Source organism: Podarcis pityusensis (assembly GCF_964106645.2).
Source record: "Podarcis pityusensis genome assembly, chromosome: 2".
In the NCBI taxonomy this organism is placed as follows: Eukaryota; Metazoa; Chordata; class Lepidosauria; order Squamata; family Lacertidae; genus Podarcis; species Podarcis pityusensis.
In genome coordinates this window covers 59,239,263-59,266,321 of record NC_138029.1, presented here as the reverse complement: position 1 = coordinate 59,266,321, position 27,059 = coordinate 59,239,263, and the positions used below count along the sequence as shown (strand labels likewise).

The following is a 27,059-nucleotide window of genomic DNA, read 5'->3' as shown; positions in this document are numbered from 1 at the left end:
AGGAAAATGATCATACCTCGTCTGTGAGATTGTCTATTCGGTATAAATTAGGATGCATCATAAGCATGAGGTACACTAAAGGTTGGTTCTTCACTTGACACATGGTAAAGATGCGATCATCTAAACGTATGTTTGTCCCGGTTTGGAATGCTTTCTGTGAATAAAAGTAGCATCATTACCATATCCATTACTCAGGAAGTAAACATACACAGCATAGCATACAATTTATATCCCATTTGGTAATATATGTAAGAGAGGAAGATGAAAGGACATCTCAGAGGGCAACACACCAAGAGCTATGGGTTGCAGGCAAGCCTGCACTCAGAATCTAGAGTTTAAGCATATCCAACAAAATTGTTCTGTTAGCACCTGTGCAATGAGACTTTTCCTCCTCACACACATAAACCCATCTGCTCCAGAGGATTGGGGGAAACCCCTGGAATAGATTTAGGGAGGTATGGGGACACAGGGAGAAGCAGTCTGTTGTGCAGGCAGAAGTCTTTGCAGTGGATAGGACAACTTTGCTGGCAAATCTGTGTTCTGCTTATTTGTTTGTATAAAATTCATGTTGTGTTTGATACAGTCTGATTTAAATATAGTTAATAAATTTGAAAGTGCAACAGCAACAAACACTAATCAATCTAGAAGGTAGGATTCATTAGTCTAAATCCAGAGGGCCAGTTTCTCCTCACACACCAGGACTTAAGGAACAACTTCCCATCATAACCTGCTGTCAAAAAGCTTGAACCACAACTTGTAAAGTTTCAGGGAAGCCAAAATAGAACACTGAAAAACCACTGGAGCTGCAGTGGACAGAGGAAATGGTAAAAGCCAGTGTTTCCATGTATTTTGGTGCACATCTTGGGACCTTCATATCCTGGATATAATGTTTTCAAATTCACTTTTGTCCTTACCTGCTTTAAGAGAGCCAGCACATACAATGGGAAGAGACGTAATGAAATCGGAGCCATGAGTCCAGGCTGCTGAATGGTTAGGACAGAGGACCGGTATGCAGACAGGGAATCTATTACAGCATTCACCAGTGCATCTCGAGCATCACTCAGGCTAGCAGTAACTGACCGGTCAACAGCTAAAGAAAAAAAGTACATACTGATTTTGGCTATTAAGTTAGGCGTTCTTGATGATCTATGGTTCTACAGTTGCTTAAGACTCTCTCTCTCTCTCTCTCTCTCTCTCTCTCTCTCTCTCACACACACACACACACACACACACACACAAAAAGCTAGGAAGAATGCAAACCAGAGATGGCAAAATGTCAGCCCTTCACACAGTGGGTCATTGTTCCAGTCACTTGAACCCACACAGCTATAGCAGAATGCTATGCATTCTATGTCAATACAAACCAAAAACATTCACCACCACCTTCAGTATCTCAAGAGCAATATGGTGGTAATAAAATAATAATTGTTCAGACATTATTATTCAAAACTACAAATACCTTACATTCAAAAAACAACCAAAGCACTTACCCATATTGGCTAGCAGCCCGATAATTGCTTGCACGTCAGCTCCCAAATAAACATCACTCAGCTGGCTAACAACTGGTAAGCACAAAGTGTGAACACGAATCCTCCTTTCACCTGTACAGGGAAATCCATAACATCAGAGCTGCATCTAACAAATGTGTCCAGGTGATGCTTCAGAAACCTTCACAAATGTAGCCCAACGTTATAATTAATAGCCCCATCCTGTCCCCCCGCCTTAATGTAGTTATTCACATAAGTCAAACACAGGTTGCAGTTTTTCAACCAAACTTCCACCAGGGACACTTTAGAAGAAAAATCATAGAATTCTAGATTTGGAAGGGACTCCGAGCATCATCTAGTCCAACCCCCTGCAATGCAGGAATCTCAACACAGAATCATAGAATTGTAAATACTGTACTACAATTGTCCATCTTCAGTTTAAGCAGTCGTTCTATTTAACAATGTGCATTCTGGCCTGGAGTTCATTAATGCAGTAATGAAAAAACTACAAACAAGCTAGTGTAGGCTAATTAGTCAGATCTATGAAGACTCAAGACCAATTAATCTTAACTTCACAAAAAATGTAGATCAACAAGCATGTATATATTTTGTAGCAGATACTACTAGTGGCAACTGATGCCATGACATCCTTACCTTTACTAGACGTATAGAGGAGAGCTGACTGGAAGCAGACAACCTGCATGTCTGTGAGGTTCTCCTCTACTGACATCTGTACTGCATATCCTGCATCAGGGTTCACATTGGGTAAAGACAACAGATCTGTTGACCGTACAAAGAAGTTGCCATGGAAGGTATGAATCGAAAGGCCTATGGAAGAGAAAAGTGTTTCAGGAATACTATTTCAACTCAAATCTTGCACAATCACTTTGACTGCATTGTCTCCTTGCAAAGAAAGTCATAAGCACGTCTGAAAGCTGCTGAAGTTCAGTAATTTATCCAGTTCTCCAGCATCAGACCAGCCTTAGGCAGTGCCACTAAACACCTATTTACTGGGTGTCCTCTATACAGAGAACTTGTATAATGTAATGGCTGAGATCCAAAGGGCCATATGTGATATTCCATGGACCTACTGACGCTACTAGCACCCATTTCCACTACAAACTCTCACATTGCTGGAAAGCTTTATTAGAGAAATATTTAACATAAGTGCAAAGGGCAACAATCCTCCTGTGCTGATGTGGAAGCTATTTTGGCACATGCAGAGGGCTCTTTGGACCAAGCCAATGTCTCAAAGTCTCAGTCTCAGTGACTAAACAGATAAGTAGCACAATATCTTAGGGAATAATTACACAAATGTATTAACACTTGCATTATCACAGTCCGTCAAGTCCTGTAAGGGGGACTAAGGAAAATAAAATAATGCTCTCAAAATAAAAGACAGAGAAGCAACTCTATTACTATTTCACCTGAACTTGATTTAAAGATTAACACTCGGGGGATGATCTCACTTTATTAACGAATTTTTCCACTGGCAGAACTGTCTGAAGGTTGTTTTTAACTAGACTTGGTAGACTCTATATGTAAATCCAGGGCAAGATCACACAAATAAACATTTACCTTTCTCAAGGCTAGTTAGTTCAAGAATATTCTCTTTAATTTTGTTTTATTTATTTTTAAAAGTAAGTAACAAATAGACAAAGGTGCTATTTTTTGTATAAGGAAAGATTTAAAGACCTGTATCCATTAAAACTGAAGAAGCAGAAATCCATCTCTAGGGACGTGGGAACTGCTTCCTGACTCCAAATTCAACTTATCCAAGTCTTTCCTTTTTGTAAACAGCCTGGCCTACTCGTCGATAGAGAGAACAACCACCCAGTATTCTGGACCACTGGATCACAACACACTGGGAGAATCTAATACATTCACAGATGCATGTTCACTGTTCTAAATATTCTAAATTCACAATGCTAAGCTTTTAAATATTTGCATGTGCGCTTCTGCCAATTACTTATTTGGGCACTTATCGAAGCACTGCTTTGCTTAACATTAGCAAATTAAATTGTCTGACCTTTCGTACACCTTATTCGCATGACAGCCTCAAAACCAATCTTCCGAGTCAAGTATCGTTTCAGCTCTTTCTGTAGTTTCTCCACCAGAAGAGGATTGTGTTGTTGATGGTAAGATTGGTAGTAATAGACACTACCAGCTGAATACCTTGATATACAACCTAAAAATAAAAATCCAAGGATAAATTGAAGGAACAAACTACAGTCAACACAATAAAAACAATCTAACATTGATAGTATTGGGAGATGCACTAACAGTATTGGGAGAAAGTATGTGCCAGGGTCTTTTAAAATATTGTAGAAATGTTACAATAAGCCCACAACTTATGCACATTTAACTTGTGCGCATTGAGCTTATTGTATTAAAATTTAACTTCCTATACTTCCTATACCCAGCATTAAGATTCAGTTTTTACTATTTAAAACGTATTGTTAAAACTATCATGCTGATTTCTTTTCCTTTTCACAATGAGACATCAGAAAACACAAATGTGAAAATACCTTACTCACCTAATGAAGCCAAGTCAGAGTACTGCCCGCTAAGGAGGAACAGGTCAACTGCAACCTGCTGTCCTGAACAGTCCAAGGCCAACTTTTTATAGAAGTCAGTAGATGGTGTAAGATGGATATCCTAGTAAAAAAGTCAAAATGATAGAACTTCAAAATACACATTTCTGCTGTTCTTCATAAACTCGCATGGATTGAAGCAGTAGCTCAACTTATCCATAAAAGAGACTGGGCATGGGTTCAAAACGGTATTTTGAGGGATGCAGTTGCAGACAATAAGACAAGTTAAATTAAGGGTTACTTAAAGAATACATAGAAAGAGCTTTTGCTAACCTTTGCAGCAGCTTTTTGGTTAGGCTCTTCCCGAGGTTTGAGCGCACCCACTCCTACAGTTGGAAGTTGTGTCTGGAAGACAGAAATCCGACCACCAGTGGGGGACATCAATTTAAAGGCCGCCTGTAGTGCAGGTCCCAGAGCACTCTGAGTTTCCAGGGAGTTAGTGAACATTTGAGGCAAAGTTTTCAATAAATCTTGAATTAGCTGGGGGGGGGGGGGGAATAAGAGCATTAGAATATTCAAAAGACATGTCTCCCATAGAATTCAAAATTTCATTAGAAGCATTCATAAAAGACATTTTGTTAGCAAATAGTAAGCCTTGCCATTTTATAGCAACTGGTCTCTGAAGATTCCCAACCCACCCAAACCCCTTCCAAGATACACATTCTTTCAAAATCAAACATAACCCCACAAATTCAATGAACTGTCCTTTCTCTCTTTCACATACTTGTCCAAAAATGTGTTCCCAATCTCTAGCCCATTACCATCCTCGCCTCCCTGAATATAATTTCAAGATAGACTAAAAGAAGCTTCAATATCTGCAACACAGGTGGGCGGTCAGATAAACAGAATTTGGGATTTATTTATTTATTGCGGGTGGGGGGGGGACTTAGTTATTGTGCCTATAGCGTGTTCACCAAGGGTATGAGCTTAAAAGTAATGCTAAATTCCTGAAGTGGAATCTCATATAGAAACACTTTAATAAGGATTTAAAGTCCTCTTGATTAGTATTACAAAGTATCTGTGCTTTAAAACAGTCTTGCAACTCCAGTAATATGCATTATATCCTACCTATTCACATGCAAGCACACATGGAACTTCGGTTTGTATCAGACTACAGTGATACCTCGGGTTACATCCGCTTCAGGTTACAGACTCCGCTAACCCAGAAATAGTACCTCAAGTTAAGAACTTTGATTCAGGATGAGAACAGAAATCGTGCTCTGGCGGAGTGGCGGCAGCAGGAGGCCCCATTAGCTAAAGTAGTGCTTCAGGTTAAGAACAGTTTCAGGTTAAGAACGGACCTCCGGAACAAATTAAGTACTTAACCCGAGGTACCACTGTATATGGCAGCATAATCTAATGAAACTGAAGACTTGGATATTTTGGGAAACACTAATACCACATGATTTGATAATTTGGGAAGCAACTGTTTATACCATATTTGGTTTCGTCTAGAAAGAGGGAATCTATACCAAATACACATGAAGCATAAAGGAAATATTTTTTAAAAACATTACTTTGAAGATAAAGATTGGACACCACTGATTTAAAAGGATTTCAACTGAACATGTTCAAGTATAACTGTTAAAGTTTTAGAAGTCAGCTCCCCCCACTCCCTCAAATTCAGATTAGCGGTTTTATCATTTATTCTGTTCTTAGAAGAGATGTTGCCTAGTCAGTTGCCAAAGAACTTTGCACTGTACATATTTGCGCAACCAATCAACTGGAGTGGGGGGGAAAACTTTAGCTCATAGCCTTATAAGGGCTAGGGGGAAATGATCAAAAGGACAGAGTTAAATGACATCTGTTTTAAACATATACTTGCATAATGACTGCACAGTATTAATCTTACCTCTTTACTTTCATTTAAGTTTACTAGTAGGTTTTCCGGCATTGGGATAAACACTTCTACAAGAAAAACAAAAATGCGATGAAAGCTCTCTGAATCAGTTTGACTGTTTCAGAAGTATTCTTAAATATTCCCCACATCTACGAAATGCATTAAGTGCTTGTAAAGCATTCTCTTCATAATAGTCCAGGCAGGTGGGAAGGAGATATCAGACTTCCACAGCAACAGACACTTCAGTCAAGGATATGGTATGCAACTGGGCATCTTTAGACTGTCCACTGAGAAAAATGCTTTAGAAGAACTGGTTGGTTTAGCTGCTTTAGCAATTTCCCTCCACACACACACACACACACACACAGGCACCTCTGCAAGAAAATGAAAAGTTGGTTTTACTGCAAAGTTCCATTCTTGTATGTCAGCAGGAAGCAGTTAACCCATTCTCCACTCAAAGGCAAGACCAACAACTTTGATGTCCCTCCCAAGAGGAATGAATGACCCCCCCAACAATTAGAAAGCCCAGGTAAAAAGTTGTTTAATGAACACAGAAATGGATAAAAATGAAGATGCAAAAGCCTTGAGAGTGGCAAGTGAGGTGCTCCATCCCATTCTTGTCAAAAAGGTGGTTTGACCCAAACTGAAAAAAGCAGCTTCTGAGGTGGCAATGGCACAAGGATGTCCCATGTGCTGACTCAGGCAGCCTTTTCAGGAAGCAGCAGTGCCCCAATTTTCCCTTTATTGGGGTAGACAAATGACAGGAGACAGTCAATAAAGTTGTCCTTTCTTTTGAAAGGGGCTGTAATATCTGAGGAACCAAGTGAATGAGCAGCCTCCCTGCACCTCTACAGCAGCAAGTCTATTACACCAGTTCTGATTCTAGGAATCACAAAGCATACTTCATAAAAGCACACTTCATAAATCCAATGCTACAGATTATTTCTACTTACCTTCAATATCTGAAACTATCAACATCTGGGGCTGAGAGAGACCTTCCTGAAGGCTATAGAAATGGATTGTGCTGTCAAATGTTATAAAGCCTATTTTTGTTCTAGTGTTTCCTGGAAGTCTGAAAATTAAACATAGAAACTTGGTATCATGTTTAATAAGGCCCTAGGTGCACATTCATGTCAGATAGATGTATTTTATTTGGGAATAAATGCTTGTAATGCATTACCCTTTGGTTAATGCTTCATTTTTGTTGCAAACGGCTATCAAAATGTCATTCAGGGTGGCAGCATTCAATGTAGTAGATTAAAACCTTATGCTGATTTTATTAAGGTAACAAAAACATATCACCATGCAAGGCTCCACACTAAGGAAAAATAATCTTGCAAGGAGAAAAAAATTGGAATGGGTTGGATCTAGGTTAGGTTATTCCAAGCATATCTGAAATGCATTGTAGGTTCTATAAAGATTTCATTTGTTACACCAAAATATTTACATTTGTTTATTGAAAAAACAATACAAAAGCACAATGTTCCTAATCAGAATGCCTCTACAAAGTACCTACATTCGTTATTTGCGTGAATGTGCTTCTTGAATATATTCTTTTGAAATCCAGTACAGTACCACAAGAAACTAAAGTCCTTTAGCTGCTTTAATGAAAAGAAATACAGTGCAGCAAATTGGGGTTTTTAATACAATGAGCTTGAGAATGTAAATTGTTCAGTGATGAATACAAATTTGGTACCTGAAATTCACAGTAAGTGCGTAAAGTGCATATTATGAAAATGGCAGCTTGAAATAACATCAACTGATTTTTTTTCAGGTCTGGCACATGAAAGGATTGGACCAAACTTGACAATGACATGAACGTTAAAAACTATATGGACAGAGTGAAAAGATGTGCAGGACTTACAAATCTAGATTGTCCAACACGGTCTTGCATACAGTGTTCAAGTATCCTGTTTCTATTGCATTATGTGACACATCAAACACAAAGAGGTACACAGGAGGCTGAGGTGGACGTAGCTGAAAAAGAAACAGTTACCTTAGTTTAAATTTCTAAACCTTGTCACGACACTACTCTTAGTTGATTTTAAATTAAAATTAGAAGCACAATTGGAAAAGGTAGGTTTTTGCTGGAGGAGGGGGAAAAACCAAACTGAGAACAACCAGGCATTGTGTGTTTTCATCCATCAATTGAAATATATTTACCAGGAATGGAATGTGGGAGAGGAAACCAAATTTCTCACACATTTGGAATACTCAGCTATAGCTATGTGTGCTGACATCCAATATTATCCCATGTCCTGTCCCAATCATGTCCAAGGTTTCAAATATGTTTTGAAATTCTGAGGCTAGTCTCAAGGAACAACAAGCAGTTGTTCTTTGAAAAAAATATTTTATGGATCATCTTTTCCTTGGAAGGCACAATACACATGGCTTGTCTTCCTGACTCATCTCTGGGTTAAGTTCATTTTGTGACAATGAGGGACAGAGCCTTCCCTGTTGTGGTACCAGATCCGAGGCTTTGTGAAGTTTTAAAGTTGATTAGTATCCAACCTGTTCTGCTTGCCATTGTTTTTATGTACGAATTTGTTGTTTTATCCTCCATTGCATTATAATGAATTTGCTTTATTTGTCTTTGTATGACACCCTGGTATCTCAATTACTGAAGGGTGGTCTGGAAGCATTTTAAAATATGTAATGTTGGGGTGTCTTAGGTGTTTTTTTCTACTAAAAATGAACATCTTTATTTGAGAGGATTTTCATTCCTTTTCTTGGTGTCATATTCAGACAGAGAAAGGCTATGCCTGATAACCAAGCCAGATAAACTTATGGGTCACAATTCTATCATGGAAGTTTAACAGAGTAAATACAAACCAGTTTATTGCATTTACAGGCAATAGGCTTGCAATTTTACAAAAAAAGCTGTATTCAGTGGGCAGCATCCATGAGATAGATTTGGTGTGCTGTATGTTCTCCAGGGCTTATCTGTGCTCCCTTCTGCACACACACACACACACACACACACGGGGGGAACCGTTCCTGATGGCAAGGACACCACCAGGGAACAGCATTCAACATGGTGTGAATGCTATAGTCAAAGAAAAATGGGTAATCCCTCATTACTGAAAACATAAGCACTTATGCTTATGCTTGGCACTGTGTGGATCACAGCCATTTATCCTAGACTAATACAGTGCAATATAATCAAAATGAGAACTATACTAAGTTCTCCTAAAGCATTCCTAAAGCAGTACACTTACCTTGATTTACTTTTATATTTTTATTATTTATAAATTGCATTTTACATGTTTTGCCAGATGATTTCCATGCATACCATAAAAACAGCTATTTTTTTAATAATAAAAAATACAACCCCCACCCACGCCCTGAAGATAGGTGTTTCCCTGATTTGTTTTTAAACCCAAGGCACCTTTTCATCCATCTGGAAAAGGCTGTCATATCAAAAAGGTCTTCAGTTGACTCCCAAAGTACAGATAGTGGACACCTGTTGTACCTCAACAGGGATGCTATTCCACAGAACGGGGTAGTCACTTTGAAAGCCCTGCTTTGCAGGTAAAAGACAGGGAAGGGAATAGGGACTTCTACTGAACAGAAGCTGTTTTTAATTGGGTTATTATAGCAGGCAGCTAGCTTGGGTAAAGGACCTCACCATATATTCAGAAGGAGCCATAAACTCAATTGTGGCATTTTGAACTTCAGGTCTTTTATGAGGTTCTCCATAAACTCTTGTCACAGGATTGTACATAAATTCTTCAGGAACTGCAAGAGGGGGAAAAATATAGTGCTTTACTACAAGATACAAGCATTCTAGGGATTGAATATTCTAGATATAGTCGCACACCTAGCATTCTCTAGGGTTATCACATAAAATTTATCCCCCTAACATGTTACACCCGCAAGCACTAAACCCTTGAAAGAGCTAGCAATTGATACAATTATGTCCCACTGGAATCAGGTAGCATATTAACATACAGCAGGTATCTGATATCAATACAGTTGATGCTTTTAGTGGATTTATGCTCATTTGACAAAGAAAACTCACCATCATTCACTCTGTAACATAAATTGCACTTCCATCTCCTTTGGTCAAGAAAGCTGACAAAAGGATTGATGTATGTCCTACAGCTACGACATCTCACAATTGTACTGGAGGTTACCACAGGCAATTGCTGGAAAAGAGGAATGCTTTTGTAAGTCATGTGTTGGGAATGCACTAGCCACCTTGAGTAATTTGGGTGCCTACCTCTGGCCCAGATGTAAACAGATATGGTGCAATGGTCTAAGCACTAAGCTGAAGGTGGGTTTCCACATGTGTGATAACAACAATTATTTTAACTGCAGCCCAGTGTTTTATTTGACACTGAGAGATACATAAATCATGCTCTGGGAGGGGGAATGGTTTTACAAGACTGGGTACCACCATATTATTATGTTAAATCACCAGTTTTACAAGCAAAAAAATATCTTAAGTGACAATGCACAAAGTTAAGTTTATTGCTGCAGTGAAATGGAAGCAGAAGGACTACTAGGGTTGTATCTAATGGTACAACTTTGCTTGTCCCACAGAACTTCCCTTCCCTCTCCTTCCTTACCCCCCATCAACTGCTGCAGAGGGTTTGAAAAACCCCAGAGCAAACTGGGGCAGTTGTAGGAGGAGGAGAGGGAAGGGAAATTCCATTGCAAGAGGATGTTGTTCCACTGGTGCAATTACTTTGCAGGATACAATCACAATCCCTCCTTTGATCAGGAAGTGCTATTTAGTTTTGGCCACTAGTCCCCTTACCAGCATATTCTTAAACTGGAGTATTAAACTTAATCCTGTAAGGTCACATTCAAATGTACATTTACATAAAAAGGAAACCCATTATAAGAAAACAGGGTAGCGTGGCTGTCTACAATGATAACAACCGATGCCACAATCATTTCCCACTAGGATCAAGTAGTTATTCCCCAGCCTAGAAACCCTCTACCTATTTGCAAACAGCAACCTATTCACAGCAGGTTAAAAATCAGGGAAAGGCGGATTTTGAATGCACTCTTTGATTTAAAGATTAGCAACTGAAATATCTGTTAAGAATAAACCTAACACCATACGGCTTTTGAAGGCTTCAGTGCTGAATGATGCACAAAGTTACTACCACAAGGGTATAGATAAGATGTTGAAGAATGGGAAGGTCTCCATTAACAAAGCTCCTTTCAAGTGGGGCTCTGAAATGTCATCTTGCAGGAAATGTTATTTTTCTAGGGCAAGGCTAACAAAACCATTTATACTGGCTGCAGCCATATGATCTTCTAAAACAATGGTTTGGGGGAATTTGAGCACACTTCTTCCTTCCCTTGCACATAGGGCCTAATTCCTTACTTTCTGTATTGAACCAAACCACAAGCTGCAGTGCCACCCAAACCACTGAACTGTCACTTTGGGTGATACTGTGTAAAAGGATCTATCCTGGTTTGCAATCCCAATTTGTAGGTACTGGCCACACCATTTGATTCAAGCCCTACAGGAGAAATGGGATGTGGGGAGAATGCATGTGCACAGCGCTTACACTCCATCCTCCAAATATTGTTTGGAGGATTATTTGAATGCCTTATTCTGAAAGCCAACTCCCCATCACTCAGAGTTTTACATAATGTATCATACCGATAGGTCTTTGAAAGGATGAAGCAGGAGCCCCAAAGGAAGTTTGGCTTTGTTCAGTAAGGCCTGAGTTTGAGGAATGTTAGTCAAGGTACATCGGAATAACCTACATGAGGGACAAACGGTGAAAGTCACTATTAATTGCATGCATCACCCCTTCCTGATCAGGACAGATAGTTTTCCTTATGACCCTCTCTTACGTAATGTTTCAGTCAAGCAATAAGCTCAGATTCAGTTTTATGCGGTGTGACAACCACCAACAAATGCAAAATCTAAATATAGTTTATAATACCCCAGGTGAAAACCACAGGGACACACTCTGAAGAGGGTATCTACAGAAGTGTTCTTCTGTTTACTATTAATCCTACTTGAAAAGCAATCACAGGCTACATGCCAGCTATTGACTAAGCTCTCAACAGCAGACAGACACACCTTCAGGACATATGAAAGTGAAGAGTCTTCCTTCCCCCAACCCTCAAAATAAATAATTTTTAAATTGGCCTTACTCTGGATTACAGTTGACCTTCTGGATATCTTCATGCAAGTTCGGAATAGGTGCTTGCAAAGGGGTTGCAGGGAGAATATTTCTGTCTTGAAGAAGATTAATAGGTCTTAATCCTTCTGGTTGAAGGCTCAGTCCACCCATAGATGCAGCTAAGGAATTTGCTCCCAGGCCAGGCTAATGAAAACAGAATTGCAAGATTAGCCGTTTGAGTCACCTTTAAAATTCATTCATATCAACTGGATGGAGGAATGCTATGTTTGCAGACCACTTGCACTAGAGCGTTTAAGTAGAAGTTGATCTTGCCTAAAATGCTGTTTGAACTAAGAGCCAAACTGGAAATGAAAGGCCTCATCTGATCTCTTTGTGCTTTAAATAATTTTTGGAACACATATTTCAGACAATTTTCTTTTACAATATCAAGCAACAATGCTTGATTGTTGATTATTATAAATGCAGAAAAGACTGGTGGAAAAATAATGTACCCAGAATTCTCAATTGGTATAGATATTGGACTCACTCAAGCTCTCTGGAATAAAGAAGGCTGACTTTCAAAGTCAGCAATGTATTTATGTAAATGTATTTATTAGTTAAATTTTCATTCTGTGCCCCCCCCAACAAATAGTGCTCAAGGCAGCTCAATGAACTCCCAAGATAGCTTACATAGTTAACATTTTAGTAAGATTTTAAAGATTTACTTGAGGAAACTGTGGTGATCCACCTGGATACTGCATTCTTGGTTCTGCAGATGGAGATGCATTCTGGTAGCCTGGTGGCAAGGTGGGATAAGCACTCCCAACATGTCTGTTTGTTTTAAGATTCTGAGGAGCAGAAGGGGGATGTGCAGTTGCTAAAAGAAGAAGGTACTCATTAAAATGCAAGCAATAACACTAACATTCCAGTCGTAACAATGTGGAACTCTCTTCATATATTTTTTTCTATATAGCAACACCAATATGCACACCACTTTACACGTTCTTTAAAACTCTAGCTCAGTAATGAGGAACCTGCAACTGTGAGTCCAGATGTTGCTGGACTACAACTCCTGTCAGTTCCAGTCAGTATGGCCAATGGTCAAGGATGAGATACGCCCCCCCAGTCCAGCAACATCTGGAGGGCCACAAGCTCCCAATAATCAATACAACCCATACACTGCTGTAACTGAAGTAAAAACACTTTCTGAGTGAACAACTCTGCAGGATATGTGGTTTAAAGAAGACCTAAGGCTTGCATTGCAGCATGCACTTGGATAGGGCATACAGCAGCAACAATATCATTACAATCTAACATTAAACAGAACTGAAGTATTTCCATTTCTAACTTGCTAGTCTTAATTTAGGAATACTGTATATGGCCAGAGGGTTTTCATTAATTAGCCAATCAGGAAAAGGAAACATGTTTCAGCTCCTGATTTGCCAACAGTAGCCTAGTGACTGTAGTTCTGCAAGTGTCAACTGATTCCATTTGCCTGTTTGTCTTCATGCTTTGTGTTTAACCAATTATGTCCTCAAGCAGCACTAGGAGGTCTTAACTATAATTCGCAATTTTCCCCTGTAGTCAAGAATTTATCGTCTTGCCCAATATAACATGAGTTCAGTGAGTGACTTAATACTTTCAGGAATATTAATCTTACCAGTTAAATTATTAAAGTTTATTAAAATTAAAAGGAAGTCATTCAACTTAAAGTGGACTTAGCTTTACACAATGTATAATCTACATATGTTATGTTCACTTTCTAAAACAAAAATGTATTCATAATGTTTCTTACTGCCGTTCTATCATAAGATCCCAAGGCAGGTTACAATATAATCAAACAAGCCCAGTAGTTTCTACCTTTATAAAACAAGTAAAACGGTTCCCCCCCAAAAAAGCATCACAGTGTTCATTAAAAAATAGGCATGGCTAAAGAGCAGAGGCCAAACTATTACAGACTTCAGTCTCTTGCACCAGAAGGCTTATAAATCTTTTCACCCAAAGGCCTACCTGTCACACCATTGCATGGATATTAAACAGGCCCATGTGTTTAGGTTCAGAATGTCTGAAACAGTTAACTCTCCATATATTTACATTTAAGCAATGGAAGAGGCAGGAAGCTGCTGTCATGAAGTAGCAATGAGATGGCTGATAAATTGAAGAAAGTATGTCTTACCCAAGAAGCCTCCTCCTTCTATTGTATCATAATTGTTCTGGACCAACAATCCATCACTGGCAGTGGATGCAGGATCACCTGCCAAGAAAGGCATCTGTTAAAAGCAAATGCTTAAATCTAGTACTTGTGTAGTTCTTGCTTATTGGTCATTTACCACTAAAAACAATTATGGATGATATGCAAAGGTTAAATGTTGTTAAGGTTAAATAATCCCCGTTATATACAGCTTTTCTCAGTTGGGAAAATAATTCTTCAGTCACCCTACATGACAATTCTACCCATTCAAACAGTACAATATCCACAATTCATCAGGCTACCTTTCTGCAGCATGCTTACATGAATGATGAGAGAAGGGATGTGTAGAAGTCACCTTTAACAGACTCTTTCTAAATGCACTTTCTGGTACAGAAACATGTAAATATAGAAATACACAGCCTGATAAAATTGGTGGCTACCCCTTGGCCTCTGTCGTGTAGTACTGCAGAAGTAAGGTTAACAGTAGTCCTATAAATCCAGTAAGGCATAAGCTTTTTGGCACGTAAAATAACACTCTGAGTTTAAGTCAGATCCTAAGGGATAACTATTTGAAAAGCAAAGCTGCTTAAGAGTATTCAAAGATACTTGCAGCCAGGATTTCATTATTCTGGCCTATTTTGAAAACAAAGGTGACCTGTTCTTCCCTCCAGATTCCTTTGATCAGACTTGAACCAGATGAATATTTCTTATTTTAGAAAAATAAGAGTGATTTGGAAGTTATGAATGGATAAAGACTGTCACCTCAAGTTTACGATAAATCAATGCAGTCCTATGCATGATAACTCAATAGGGTTTACTCCCTAGTAACCATTTAGGATTTCAGAATCTTGCATAGATTTCCTTCCATATAATACTGTTTTAATACATAAGCAACAACATCCAAGTTATAACATTCAAGATATAACAAGAGCTGAAAGAGGGTAGGGCAAGGCTATGGACAACATTAAAAGTAGAGATACCCAACCCTGATTTCTGCCGATTCCTTCCACCCATGCCATGTGGGAGGGTCCCCTGACTGCTGTTGGTCACTCCAGAGGTTGTCAATGGTCACTCCAGAGGTTGTTGAACTATAACTTCCATCAATTCCAGCCATGACCAATAGTAAGGGATTAGAGGAGCTGTAGTTCAACAACATCCGGAGGGCACGAGGTTGAGGAAAGCTAATTTAAATTCTAATTGAATTGCTAAGACTATACAGTACTGTCCTTTTAGATTTTTAATGCCATCTTTAATCCCACCCATCCCCTACACACCTCCGGATCTATACACTTGCCTTTAAGAGCTTATACCTGTATAAATATATTATGGTGCAACAAAACTCTTGTTTTTGCTGTTTAATAGAGCAACACTGATACCCTACTAATCTTTAGTAGTAACATTAAATAACATTTCCTTATTACAGGATCAATTCCTTACCTCCTTGTGTATTTGATGAATTTTGTAAAGCTTGGGGTGTCATGCTTGCTGGAGGAGCCATGGGCCGTGTAGAGGCTGGACTGCTAACTGGAGGAGGTCCTAAAGGAGGTCTAACTGGCGAATATGTTAGCTGATTACCTGGAAGAGGAACAGAACCTGCAAGAATCATCAGAACATAGAATCAACATTGCTTCTGATTAGTTGTTTTTTTTTTTTACAGAACCAACCAAGAGGGTTTAATAAGTGCATTAAATTTCTTCTACATGAGGGATATTTTAGGTAACCTTAATACAATTCAAAGCCAAACTCATTCTACTCCCTTTTTCAATACAATCTGCATATTGATCCAAAGAGCAGGTGTAGGAATATGCACAGAAGTCTTCGTTAGGCAGAATGGCCAGGAATAATGACAATAACAATAATAATATAGTGATAATATATCACAATGCAATCATGTCATACAAAACTGCTGGAACAGGTTGAGGGAGTTCACTTAGAATGTTGGTGCTAATTAGTGTAGCGTGAATATTGTGAAATGTATTTGGCTACCCACACCACCAGGTTTAGCCCTGTTCATTTTGTTTCGTACAAGTGTAACAAATCACTCTGTAGGTAAGAGCTACACATGGTGTAACCCCATCCATATGACACATTCTGTCTATAAAGCCACAAGGTACAACATATACCATGAAGTAGCAGGAATAAAGTGTTCTCCCCACCCACCTTTTTCTCATACCAGCAACAATGAAGCATCTACTTGTCTGTTGCAAAATGCTTGCACTACTGGAACCATCATAATAGCACAATGTTGAATTTCACCCAGTGCTTTTTATCTTAAAAATGTTTAGGGATACGCTCATTTTCCTACTCATATTGAAATACTGCCCCTCAATGAGGCCAAACTTAGATTCACAAAATGTTTAGGGGTATGCGTATCCCTGCATCCCCCCAGAAAAAAAGCACTGATTTCCACCCACAATAGACATGAGAACATTTATTCGTTTTTCCAGAATTGATTGCTTTTAAGTACATCATTATTTCAAAAGTCTGGACTCAAGAATGCTCAAGATGAATGACAGTCAATATTCTTTGCTACTCCAGTTGCAGAAATATATTGGGAGAATTTCTTTTCTTACCTGGCTTTGTATAGCTGTTTTGAACTGGAGGACCTCCAGCAGAAGAAATATGATAGCTTGATGATGGATTTGTATTCCCTGATGAAGGTAACAATGGCTGAGTTGCCCCTGCATGAGCAAAATGGTTTGGCTGAGAGCCCATTGCTGGCTGAACTGAAGGAGCCTGTCCGTACTGCCAGTTTGAGTGTGCTGGGGGATTAACTCCAGAATGAAAGCTACCGGCAGAGCTTGATGCAGCAGCTGAGTTCTGCGATAGAGGAGGCATCTGGGCAACAGGTCCCTGTTGTGCTGTTGCTAGAGAAGCAGATCCAATAGGTGGCCGATTAAGAGTTTGCCCAGGTCCCTGATAATTACTAAAAGGTGAAGCGTTCTGAGGTGCACCATAGTTATAGGGTCCAGAAGATGTATGCACCAGGTTCTTTGCAGGCGCTTGCTGAGAATACATGCCTGGGACAAAAGAATTGTATCCCTGTCCACCTGGTAAGCGTGATGAATTCACCATTGGGTTTTGTACAGGACCTGGGGAAGGAGGAAAATCATTGAATGAATGCTATATATTCTTGCCATTGAGGAATGCGAACATTACAGTAACAGAAACTAAATTTTCCTGAAGATACAAGTTAAAGGCAGAGAGAAAGCCACCAGGAAAAGCAGTAACTATACGCAATTTTTGCCGATTTGCTTCACATTAATTATAAAGCCCCCATATCATTGTTCACAATGGGGTATAATTCCATAAAAAGAACTAACATGTTTAAGATTTTGCACAGTCAAACAAAAAGGTATGCAATCACTACTGCACAAAAAGTGCTTGGTTGCACAAAAAGAAGGGAAGCTTACACCAAGGCAATTCACAACCCACTGCTCCTCACTATATTTCCCTGTGACCTTAAAAATCTTCTCCAAAGGTTCAAAGAACCCTTAGTAAAGGCCTTTGGTGTGAGATGGGGAGCTACCAGAGGAGACAGGAAATAGCCCCAAATCAAGCAGATACCCTTTCCATTAGCACTGTAGCATTATAGCAAGCTGATTGGCACATGGTTACACAAGGGAATGGAATTAAGTCATGTTAACTCCCTGAATCACCAACCCAGGTGTCATGCAGGAGACATGGGAAGCAGGTCTGTAGTTGGGATAGGGGAGATTGCCCCCCAAATTCTCTGCACCCCCTAACTTTTAATGAACTGATAATTAAAATTATTTTAGAAAATGAACATGACAACCTTTGTTTTTCTTCTTAAATATGCTCTTATTTGGGATGGTACTGGAGCAGAATCTGCCTACCATTAAACATCATGTGACAAGGGTAAGATGCTTTCCATTAAAATGGAAAGACGGAAGATTGATAGAGCTGGTCAATTTTTTCTTAAGTATCTAAATTCACCAATTAGGTGAGTCATTGACCATTGCACTTATTAATCAAAAAACACATTCAAGGAGACATACAATACTGTTATATCTGTAGCTTGCAAACATTTGCTCAAGCGCTGAATGAGGACAATTTGAATCCACTCATTGAAATACTGAAACACACCCCAGACTACTTGAAATCAGAGCTTGAGTTGATAAAATCCCTTACTGAAGAACGTCCATCGTTGGTGCAATCTGCATATGAGCTCACAAAATATGGAACAGCATTTCCAGGACATGGTCTTTTCATTAAGCAGTATGTCAACAGCTGAAATCTGCTTTCCTAATTTAACACTAGTTTTAGGTTCACAAGGGACGTGGGTGGCGCTGTGGTCTAAAGCACTGAGCCTTGGTTGGCGGTTTGAATCCCCATGACGGGGTGAGCTCCCGTTGCTCAGTCCCAGCTCCTGCCAACCTAGCAGTCTGAAAGCACGACAAAGTGCAAGTAGATAAATAGGTACCGCTCTGGCGGGAAGATGAATGCCGCAACCCCATAGTCACCTTTGACTGGACTTAAGCATCCAGGGGTTCTTTACCCTTTTTTTTTTAAGGTTCACAGCTATTGCCAGTACTGTAATAATGTAAAGCAGAGCTTGCTCTTTTAAGCAGTAACGTCATGACGATAGCATTGGTCTTCAATTCACTACATTTTGCAGCATCGAAAACAAGAAAACTTTTGTTATAAACTGTAAGAATACAGTTGAAGCTCATTCTTGACTTTCTACTAGTAGTTTCTCTTGTTTTGTTACCTTTTTTGTTAACTGATTGCAAGAAAAGTAGCAATTGTTGAAGTTGCTTAGTGAAATATTTTGAGTGTACACAAGTTGCAGTACAGTTAAAGGCTAAATAAAAACAGTTTACAATTTTGTCTTTAAAAGTCCTACAGACCAGATAAATGCCCTATTGCTTTTTTGGTGCCCCTTCCCAAAATGTTTAGGCTCCCTATGGGCATGATATGGAATGTATCGCAACAGTTTTGATTGTTACTTTAATGCAGCCACAGAGAGCTCCATGTTTGATCAGAGCAGTGGGAAGGGGATGCTTAGCCCTAAAAAAAAAATCCAACTCTCCCATCCAGGGTATTTTTCTCCCCAAAGAGGAAATATTAAGTTGACCTGATGTCTCCCCTACAAATGTGAAAGAAGAAGGGGTCATGACCATCCCAAACTACTGCTTTGATCAAATTTAGAACCTGCTGCAACTGAAAACAGAACAGGAGCTGTCAGCAGATGTTCCCCATGTATCCTGTGTCACATCTGGTTTGGCTCCAAGCCGCCATGAGGCAGTAAGAGAGGGGACCACGGTATAGTTAATTTGCTTCAGCCACAGGCCATACCCAAACAAATGCAGGCATAAAACAAAAACACAAAACAGGCAGAAACAGATAAGATGAAAGAACAAATAACTGCAGGAGTCTTTCCTGTTATTGAAGAGTCATAGCAAATACCACCACACTGATCCAAGGAACAGATCAAGAGCATCAGGCTCAAAAAGAATTTTGCCAAGGAAGATGTGGTGACTGTGCAGCCTGCTTATTTTCATTATAAAAGGCCTTCTTTTATAGATTTTACCAAATTTATCAGCTGGAGGACAACTATATTTCCAATACTTGCAGTTGTAGAATAACTAAGCAAGTAACGAATAATGCAGTCAATTATGACACACAAAGGTGCAAACTGAAGGGGATTTCCAATATTTCTAATGCAGAACTGCATGTGGTATTTTGTAGAATGTGAGAATGGTAAACACTTGGGTTGCTCAACACAACTGTTAGTATCAGTTAAATAATTTCCAGCAACATTTTAGTACATAAACACAACATGGGGCCATCTTCATGTAGCCCATCCATCCCGCTAAGACAGAATTATTGGATTTGAGTCCCAGCATTACAAAGGATGCTCAAAATCGAGAAAACTCATGAACAAAAATCCACATGATCAAAACATCACTGCAACTGGTAGGCTGAGCTGAGTACATTCTGTAAAACAGATTTTGGGGAATCTGCTTTGGATCTATTAGCAATATAGTTCAATACTTGAAAAGGTTCAAATGCACATACAATTCTACCCCGAGTATTACTTCACTTCAGAGAAAATACTCATGGAGAGCTGGGGTGCCTAGAATAGTTCTTAAAAACTTTTCTGAAAAAATTCAGTATCATCATCATTCTCTCAAATTGTAGCTTAAGACCAGAGGCATAATTTGGACAATAATCTTTAATAAAGGGCAATCTGCCAAAACAGTTCCCTCAAAAGGTTTGGGCATGAAATGCTGACTATTTTTTAATTTTTAGATAGCTTCTCTTGAAACAGATGTTTATTTGTTCAGTTTCATGGCTGGTGCACAAATAAAAGTTTAGTTTCGTCATCAGTAATGTTCAGCAAAATACAATCTGTTTCTGAAAAATCAACTCGGTTTTTTAAAAACAAAATGCTAAGATCCATGAGAAATAAGTTCCACATCTTCTATTTTACCACCACTGCACCCTGGGTCTCTGTGATGGTGCGATCCGAAAAATGGGTGTGAGGGACCTAGTTTTAGATAGGTAACAGAGTAAATAACTAATTACAACAAGTGATAATCTGACCAGTACAGAGTAATTTTTACAGAGCTTTCCCCCAAGGGTACAGACATTTTGACTAGCCATCATTCAGAAGGCTGGCAGTGTCTCTAAAATATATTTTGCTGAGGTTTCATGGGCCTCTGAATCTTAATGTGACTGCAGGGCCAAGTTTGCCTCCTTTCATGGGAAGGACTGGAATCAAAGGTCCACAATGTCATTGCTACTAGAAAGCATGTTCGTTATTATGGCAGGAACTCTCCTCATCCTTCTCTGGAGAAGGAAAGGGCTTTGGGAAAATCTCTCATCTATGCTGGGTTTTGGATGTAGTAAGGAATCGTGTTGCTTCCAACTGTCACCGACAGCCAGAATAAGGTGGCAAACACCATGCCCTCTCTCCACCCCCTCCCCAATGCTTACCTCAGTAAAAGCTCTGCTCAACAGTAGTGGGCAGATTTTTGTGTATAATCTGAACAAGTACAAATCAAATCTATATTGTGGAATATAGATATTAAATAATACCTATCACACAGCATAATTTTTACGGGGGAAATCATTCCCCATGCATGCAGATGTCCTAGCCATTAAAATAATTTGGTAGCCAATATAATTTTTAAGGTGTGTGTTCTATGTATAGTGTAACTGCCAAACATAAGTAGTCTAAGATACTCTTTCATATTTGATTTTCAGTTTCAAGATGACAACTCATCAATTCAGTCAATTCTCCAACTGATCTGTACTTCCTGTTTTTCAGAAAGCAGCAAGATCCCACTCTTTTGAACAGCCAAGTGAGCTCTCATTGATTTCTAATTCCTCAAGCCAGATTTCATGAAGATCAGTAAATTTAGGAATGCGCTTTCCCTTCCCATCCCCAGCTAATATCCTGCCGTTGTTCCAGGACAGGACTGTAAGGGAACTGCAATCCACATACCGTATTTTTTGCTCCATAACACTCACTTTTTTCCTCCTAGAAAGTAAGGGGAAATGTTTGTGCGTGTTATGGAGCGAATGCCTACGGATGGCAGGGGGGTCTGCTGCAGTCGTGAGCAGAGGATCCATGGTTCCCCTTCCTTCCCTCCTCCGTGGCTCGCTTTGAAACAGCAAAGCGGGAGAAGAGCCGCTGAGTGAGGAGGAGAGAGGGACAGAGAGCCTGGTTACAAAGCATGGATCTACATGGATCCTCAGGATTTTTGCACTGGGTCACCCCAAATTCACCATCAGATCACATAGCATGTCCATGGCTACAGCTTGCACCAAATAAATCACGCACCCACTGCTGCCTGGGGCCACAGTGGTGCAAAAACGTGGTTACAAAGCATGGATCCTCAGGATTTTTGCATTGGGCTACCCCAAATTCACCATCAGATCACATGTCTGTGGCCACAGCATGAACCACAAAAATCATACATCCACTGTTTCGTTTAGAATATTTTTTTTCTTGTTTTCCTTCTCTAAAAACTATGTACGTGTTATGGTCGGGTGCGTGTTATAGAGTGAAAAATACGGTAATTTTGAAAAGTAATCAAATGACACAGAGTATGTGAAGTTGCCATAAGACAAAATTACCTGTGGAAGGACCAAACGTATGGGTGCTATGAACAGGGGTATACCAGAATAGAATTGCACCTGTATACATTTCAAAGCTGGAGTTCAAAGCTGAATTCTGCTCTTCCATTCTTTAGAGCTTGCCACTCTTCTATTATATACAAGTGTTGTAAGCATTCTTTGTTAAGAAGATCTGAATCAAGCCAGATGCGTTCTGGAGAATATCCAGATATCCTTGTAATACTTAGGGTAAGCGATCGGGCAGATTTTTAAAATGATTTTGTTTAATATTTGTATGTCATTTCCCCAGCAACCAACTTGAGCTCAAAGTGGCTCACAGGAGAAACAAAAATACTTCCCAATACAAAACAAATATACAGTCAACGCTTGGTTCCCGAATGCCTCCTCTTTGGAACATATCGGTTCCCAAATGCCAAAAACTCAGAAGTAAATGCTCCGGTATTTGAATGTTTTTTGGAAATAGAACATATGACGTGGCTTCCGCTTGAATGCAAAAAGTTCTTGCAACCAATCGGAAGCTGTGCCTCGGTTGTGAAACATTTTGGAAGTTGAACGGTCTTCTGGAATGGATTACATTCGTCAACTGAGGTTTGACTGTACCGCAAAAGTATAATAAATAAAATAAATGAATCAAAACAATACTAGACAGCAAAATTACAAAATTCAAATCAAGATACAGGATTGGTATCAGTATAAGACAGGTGTGGGGAACTGGGCATTCATCATGATGGATCCCCAATTCCCCACCCACCCGGGCAGGGTTACTTTGACAGGAGAGAGACCACCTACCTGTCATAATATCAGGTTACAGATGAGAAGCACATCTTCAAAGGGGTTTGCTATAACTGTTCCTCCAAACTGCATTTCCCCCTCTGCATGCATCTGCAGAAGGATCAATGCACCATTTGGAAGAAGTGGTCTGAATTCAAAGCTTGCTCCAAACAGATAAAGTTAGTCCCGCTCAACTACACTATTTTGATCAAAGAACTCCCTAGTACAGCCAGTCGGAATGGGACTCCCTGCCAGTAGCTATCAATTGGCACTGGCAGGGAGCACCACTTCCAAAAGAATGATCAGAACCTCAGCCCACATTTTTTCCTTTGTAGCCAAATCCATACCTGCCTCACACCTGATACCACTAATTGCATGAGATGTGGGGCAAGTGGGTGTGTTTTGTGGATAAAGGCCTCAAAAACCAAGTTGGGACTCATGCCAGGCTTAATTAGGCCCACAGGCTGGAGGTTTCCCACTGCTAGAATATGTTGTCCCAGGAGTCATGAGAATAAATGAGAACAGCCGAAGTAAGAACATCAAGAGATGCAAAGTATCAAGGGTAAGTCCAATGAGAATTCTCTGGGAATGAAATGAATCACTAGAGTATAAAGGATGTGGAGGAATAAATACGTGTGTCATGTAAGGCCGGAACAGGCACGTTTTGCTGGAATCTCAGGTCTGCTCAGAAGCTCACAAACTGACCTGGTAAGTTCTACATCTACATTCATCCTTACACACAGTCTTTAGATTTTTGGGTCCTATTCAGACAATTAAACATGGCCTTCCAGACAGCAAACCACAACATCAGCTCACATAATGACTGGGGCTATGCTGCTGGCCTTGCACAGTAGTGGTATGGGTGTTAAAGGGATGTGGGCCAGCGGTACGCCTGACATGTGTAAAGGATGGGTATTTATTTACTCTGCCAAAAAGTTCCTTTAAGATGTTGTTGCTGTTTAGTCGTTTAGTCGTGTCTGACTCTTCATGACCCCATGGATCTGAGCATGCCAGGCACTCCTGTCTTCCACTGCCTCCCGCAGTTTGGTCAAACTCATGTTCGTAGCTTCGAGAACACTGTCCAACCATCTCGTCCTCTGTCGTCCCCTTCTCCTTGTGCCCTCAATCTTTCTCAACATCAGGGTCTTTTCTAGAGAGTCTTCTCATCTTATGAGGTGGCCAAACCAATTCCTAATTCCATAAGCAAAGAACTCTCCCGTTATTGGGAAGCATCACACTAGCCTGCTATTTTGCTCCTTTCCCTCACATATTCCAGTGGCCTCAGGGCCTCTCTAGGCATAATTAGAAACCTTGATTTTCTGCTAAACAAATCTCCTCCCATTATGCATATAAATAAATAAATGAAGGGCAGGAGTAGCTCGTTATGTTTCCCATTATGTCTGATCCAGGCCACTGGTTTCCTTGTTTCAGCTTGTTCTAAACTTACTTCTTTATTCCATCTATACTTACATATGATTAAATTCATTTGTTCAGAACTGTGCATTTTTAACAGAAGCACTTTTTTGACAGCCTACTCTCTGCTTGTAGATTGTTCTATTTAGAGTACAAGTTGTTCAGAAGAAGGGCTGTCTTTATGCTATATGAGCCATTCATGATGTTGGCAAAACACAAGCCACATTCATGTATCCAAACTTTATTTAGAATCTCTTATGAGACAAATAATTAAATGATGATTTTATAAAACAACAATCTTTTAAAGCTAGCCATTTCAACTGCAGATATTCAAGTATAAATCTGCAGCTATTTAAGTGTAGGAGCCGTACTTCAGGGATAAAGATCTTCCCACCACCACATAAACATAGTGCCACATAGGCAAACCAAGTTCAAAATGGTGACTGAGGCCTCAAGGATATTTCAGCTAAGTGAAGATATTCCAAAATGCCACACTGAATCTGTAACCTTATTTCCTCATTTGATTCCAAAACAAGAAATGTTCCTTTTTAAGGTGCTACACAGATTTCAGATAGTGTTTAGAAATATGAGCAAGAGTGAGCAACTTGATTTTATGTGAACTTAACGTGCAGCACTCTGCTGCTACATAGAGGCAGCATTGGGACATATGGGCAGCATTGTCCAGAGCTTTATATGCCATGGTTTACAAAACTCTAGGCACGACACGTCTCAGCAATAATTCCTTGGTTTGATGTTTGCTAGCAAACCAGGATGACTGACATTAAGTTAGCGTTTCCCAGTTGGTATGTAATGGGAACTCTGGCTTAACAGAAGACAGAATGTTTTTGCTATAGCTAGCATGCAACAGGAAGAGGAGGGATATGGAAGAACATACTTCCAATGCTATAGCATTTTATTATTCCAAATAATGAAGTCCTGTGGTCATTCCTATAAATCCTGTAATTGCTAAGGACTGGTGAAATCAGTAAGAAAAGTGTATTTCAGACAACAGAAATCCTGAAACTGGGGTGCATAAGAAGAGCCTGCTGGATCAGGCCAAAGACCCATCTAGTCTAGCATCCTGTTCTCACAGTGATTGCCTGTGAGAAACCAGCAAACAGGATTCAAGCACAAGAGCACTCTCCCCTCCTATGTTTTCCAGCAAGTACAATTTAAAGATATTTAGCAATTGCTTTCTATCAGCCCCATCCAACCGCATAAATGCACAGTGGACCAGATCTAAAGGTTATGAATTGTGTTGCTTAACCCAGAAACATCTGCAGGTGTACCTGTGGGTGAAGGGGCATAGTTCAGACATGTATCAACCCAGTCTCAGATTATAGTTATGTTCCACAGTAAAAGAAGACTTGAGCAATCAGTCAGATAAAAGAGATTCGATGTTATACCTTGTATCCAAATACTCACACCAGCAGTTCTTGGTCATGATCGACCTAGATTCTTTGTAGCAGATGAAGAACACAAACTAAAGCTACTACCACACTGCATGCAGTGTGGTAGTAGCTTTAGTTTGTGTTCTTCAAGCCCTTCATTCTTCCAAAAAACTGTGGGGCGGTTATTCCGAAGACGCAACTTATCATCGATCAAGTGATTGTGAAATCGAGAAACTACCTTTAACAGGTTACATGAGCAGCTGGCTGTACAGAGCAGTCACTCGACACTTTCTCCTTTTGTTCTGTATTAAGGTACGCGAATATTCCGGCAAGGAACGTTTCGCTTTTAAGGGTGCCACCAGGGCTCCGAACCCACGCCATTCACAAGCCTCCCAGCAGGAAAACACTAAGGTCTGCCATGAAGCCAAAACCGGATATCAAATCAAGCCTGAACAATAATAAGAAGAGTGCTACTGCTCAAAGCACTTCCCCATTAGTCACTCGCTACTAGAGAAGCCGTGACTGCGACTTAAGGAGCCGGTCAGGAAACGAAGCCTGAAAGGTCTGGGTCAGGGTTAAGAAGTAGAAACCCTCCCAGGCTCCCAAAGCCGTGTGAGTCGTCTAGCCCTTATTTCTAGCAGTAAGGCGGGCTAACAAACGAGAAGGAAAACCCAGGGCTCCTCATTAGACACATCTAGACAAACACGCACACCCCTCCCTGCCTTTGCTGGTGGCGCTCACTCGCCTCGCGCCCCGTCCCAAGGGCCCTTCCAGGCACAAGACGGGCGTCAGCGCCGGCATGTTGGGGTCCTCCGCGCAGTCCGTGCGCTGCCCCTACCCGACCCCACCCGGACGCGGCCGGGCCTCCCTCACCGTTGCTGTACGGCTGCTGCTGCTGCGGCTGCCCAGCCCCGTTCTGGCTGCTGTAGGCGGCGGGTCTCCCTGGCTGGGCCATGGTGGTGGCGGCGGCGGCGGCAGGAGGGTCGTCGGTGCGCGGGCTCCCGTGACTGCGCGCCCGGCCCCAGCGCCAAGCCCAGAGTGGGAGGGCGGGGAGGCGCTCACCCTCCTCACACCGGAAGGAACCGGACGCAGCCGCGCAAGCGCACTCCGTACACGTGGCACTTCCGGGGACAGAGGGAGCGAGAGGGGTCGTGGGCGGGGCTTATGG

The 27,059-nt window shown here is 40.5% G+C and overlaps 1 protein-coding gene across 2 annotated transcripts in view; it reads right to left on the bottom strand.

Moving 5' to 3' along the window:
- Window positions 1-26,953, bottom strand: part of SEC24A (SEC24 homolog A, COPII coat complex component) — a 32,987-nt gene extending 6,034 nt beyond the window's left edge. The window contains exons 1-19 of one of the 2 annotated variants that reach the window (XM_080996266.1): window positions 26,765-26,953; window positions 16,781-17,299; window positions 15,645-15,782; window positions 14,193-14,270; window positions 12,742-12,893; window positions 12,048-12,220; window positions 11,545-11,647; window positions 9,943-10,069; window positions 9,550-9,659; window positions 7,786-7,898; window positions 6,875-6,993; window positions 5,934-5,989; window positions 4,355-4,561; window positions 4,025-4,145; window positions 3,517-3,675; window positions 2,142-2,315; window positions 1,491-1,601; window positions 915-1,090; window positions 17-154 (exon numbers count right to left, since the gene is read on the bottom strand). In XM_080996266.1, coding sequence (XP_080852392.1) covers window positions 17-154; window positions 915-1,090; window positions 1,491-1,601; window positions 2,142-2,315; window positions 3,517-3,675; window positions 4,025-4,145; window positions 4,355-4,561; window positions 5,934-5,989; window positions 6,875-6,993; window positions 7,786-7,898; window positions 9,550-9,659; window positions 9,943-10,069; window positions 11,545-11,647; window positions 12,048-12,220; window positions 12,742-12,893; window positions 14,193-14,270; window positions 15,645-15,782; window positions 16,781-17,299; window positions 26,765-26,846 — 2,856 coding nt within the window. In that variant the 5' untranslated portion in view covers window positions 26,847-26,953. Of the gene's footprint in view, window positions 1-16; window positions 155-914; window positions 1,091-1,490; window positions 1,602-2,141; window positions 2,316-3,516; window positions 3,676-4,024; window positions 4,146-4,354; window positions 4,562-5,933; window positions 5,990-6,874; window positions 6,994-7,785; window positions 7,899-9,549; window positions 9,660-9,942; window positions 10,070-11,544; window positions 11,648-12,047; window positions 12,221-12,741; window positions 12,894-14,192; window positions 14,271-15,644; window positions 15,801-16,780; window positions 17,300-26,764 lie in introns of both variants that reach the window. The other variant, XM_080996265.1, reaches the window with a different exon arrangement.
- Window positions 26,954-27,059: the final 106 nt, after the last annotated feature.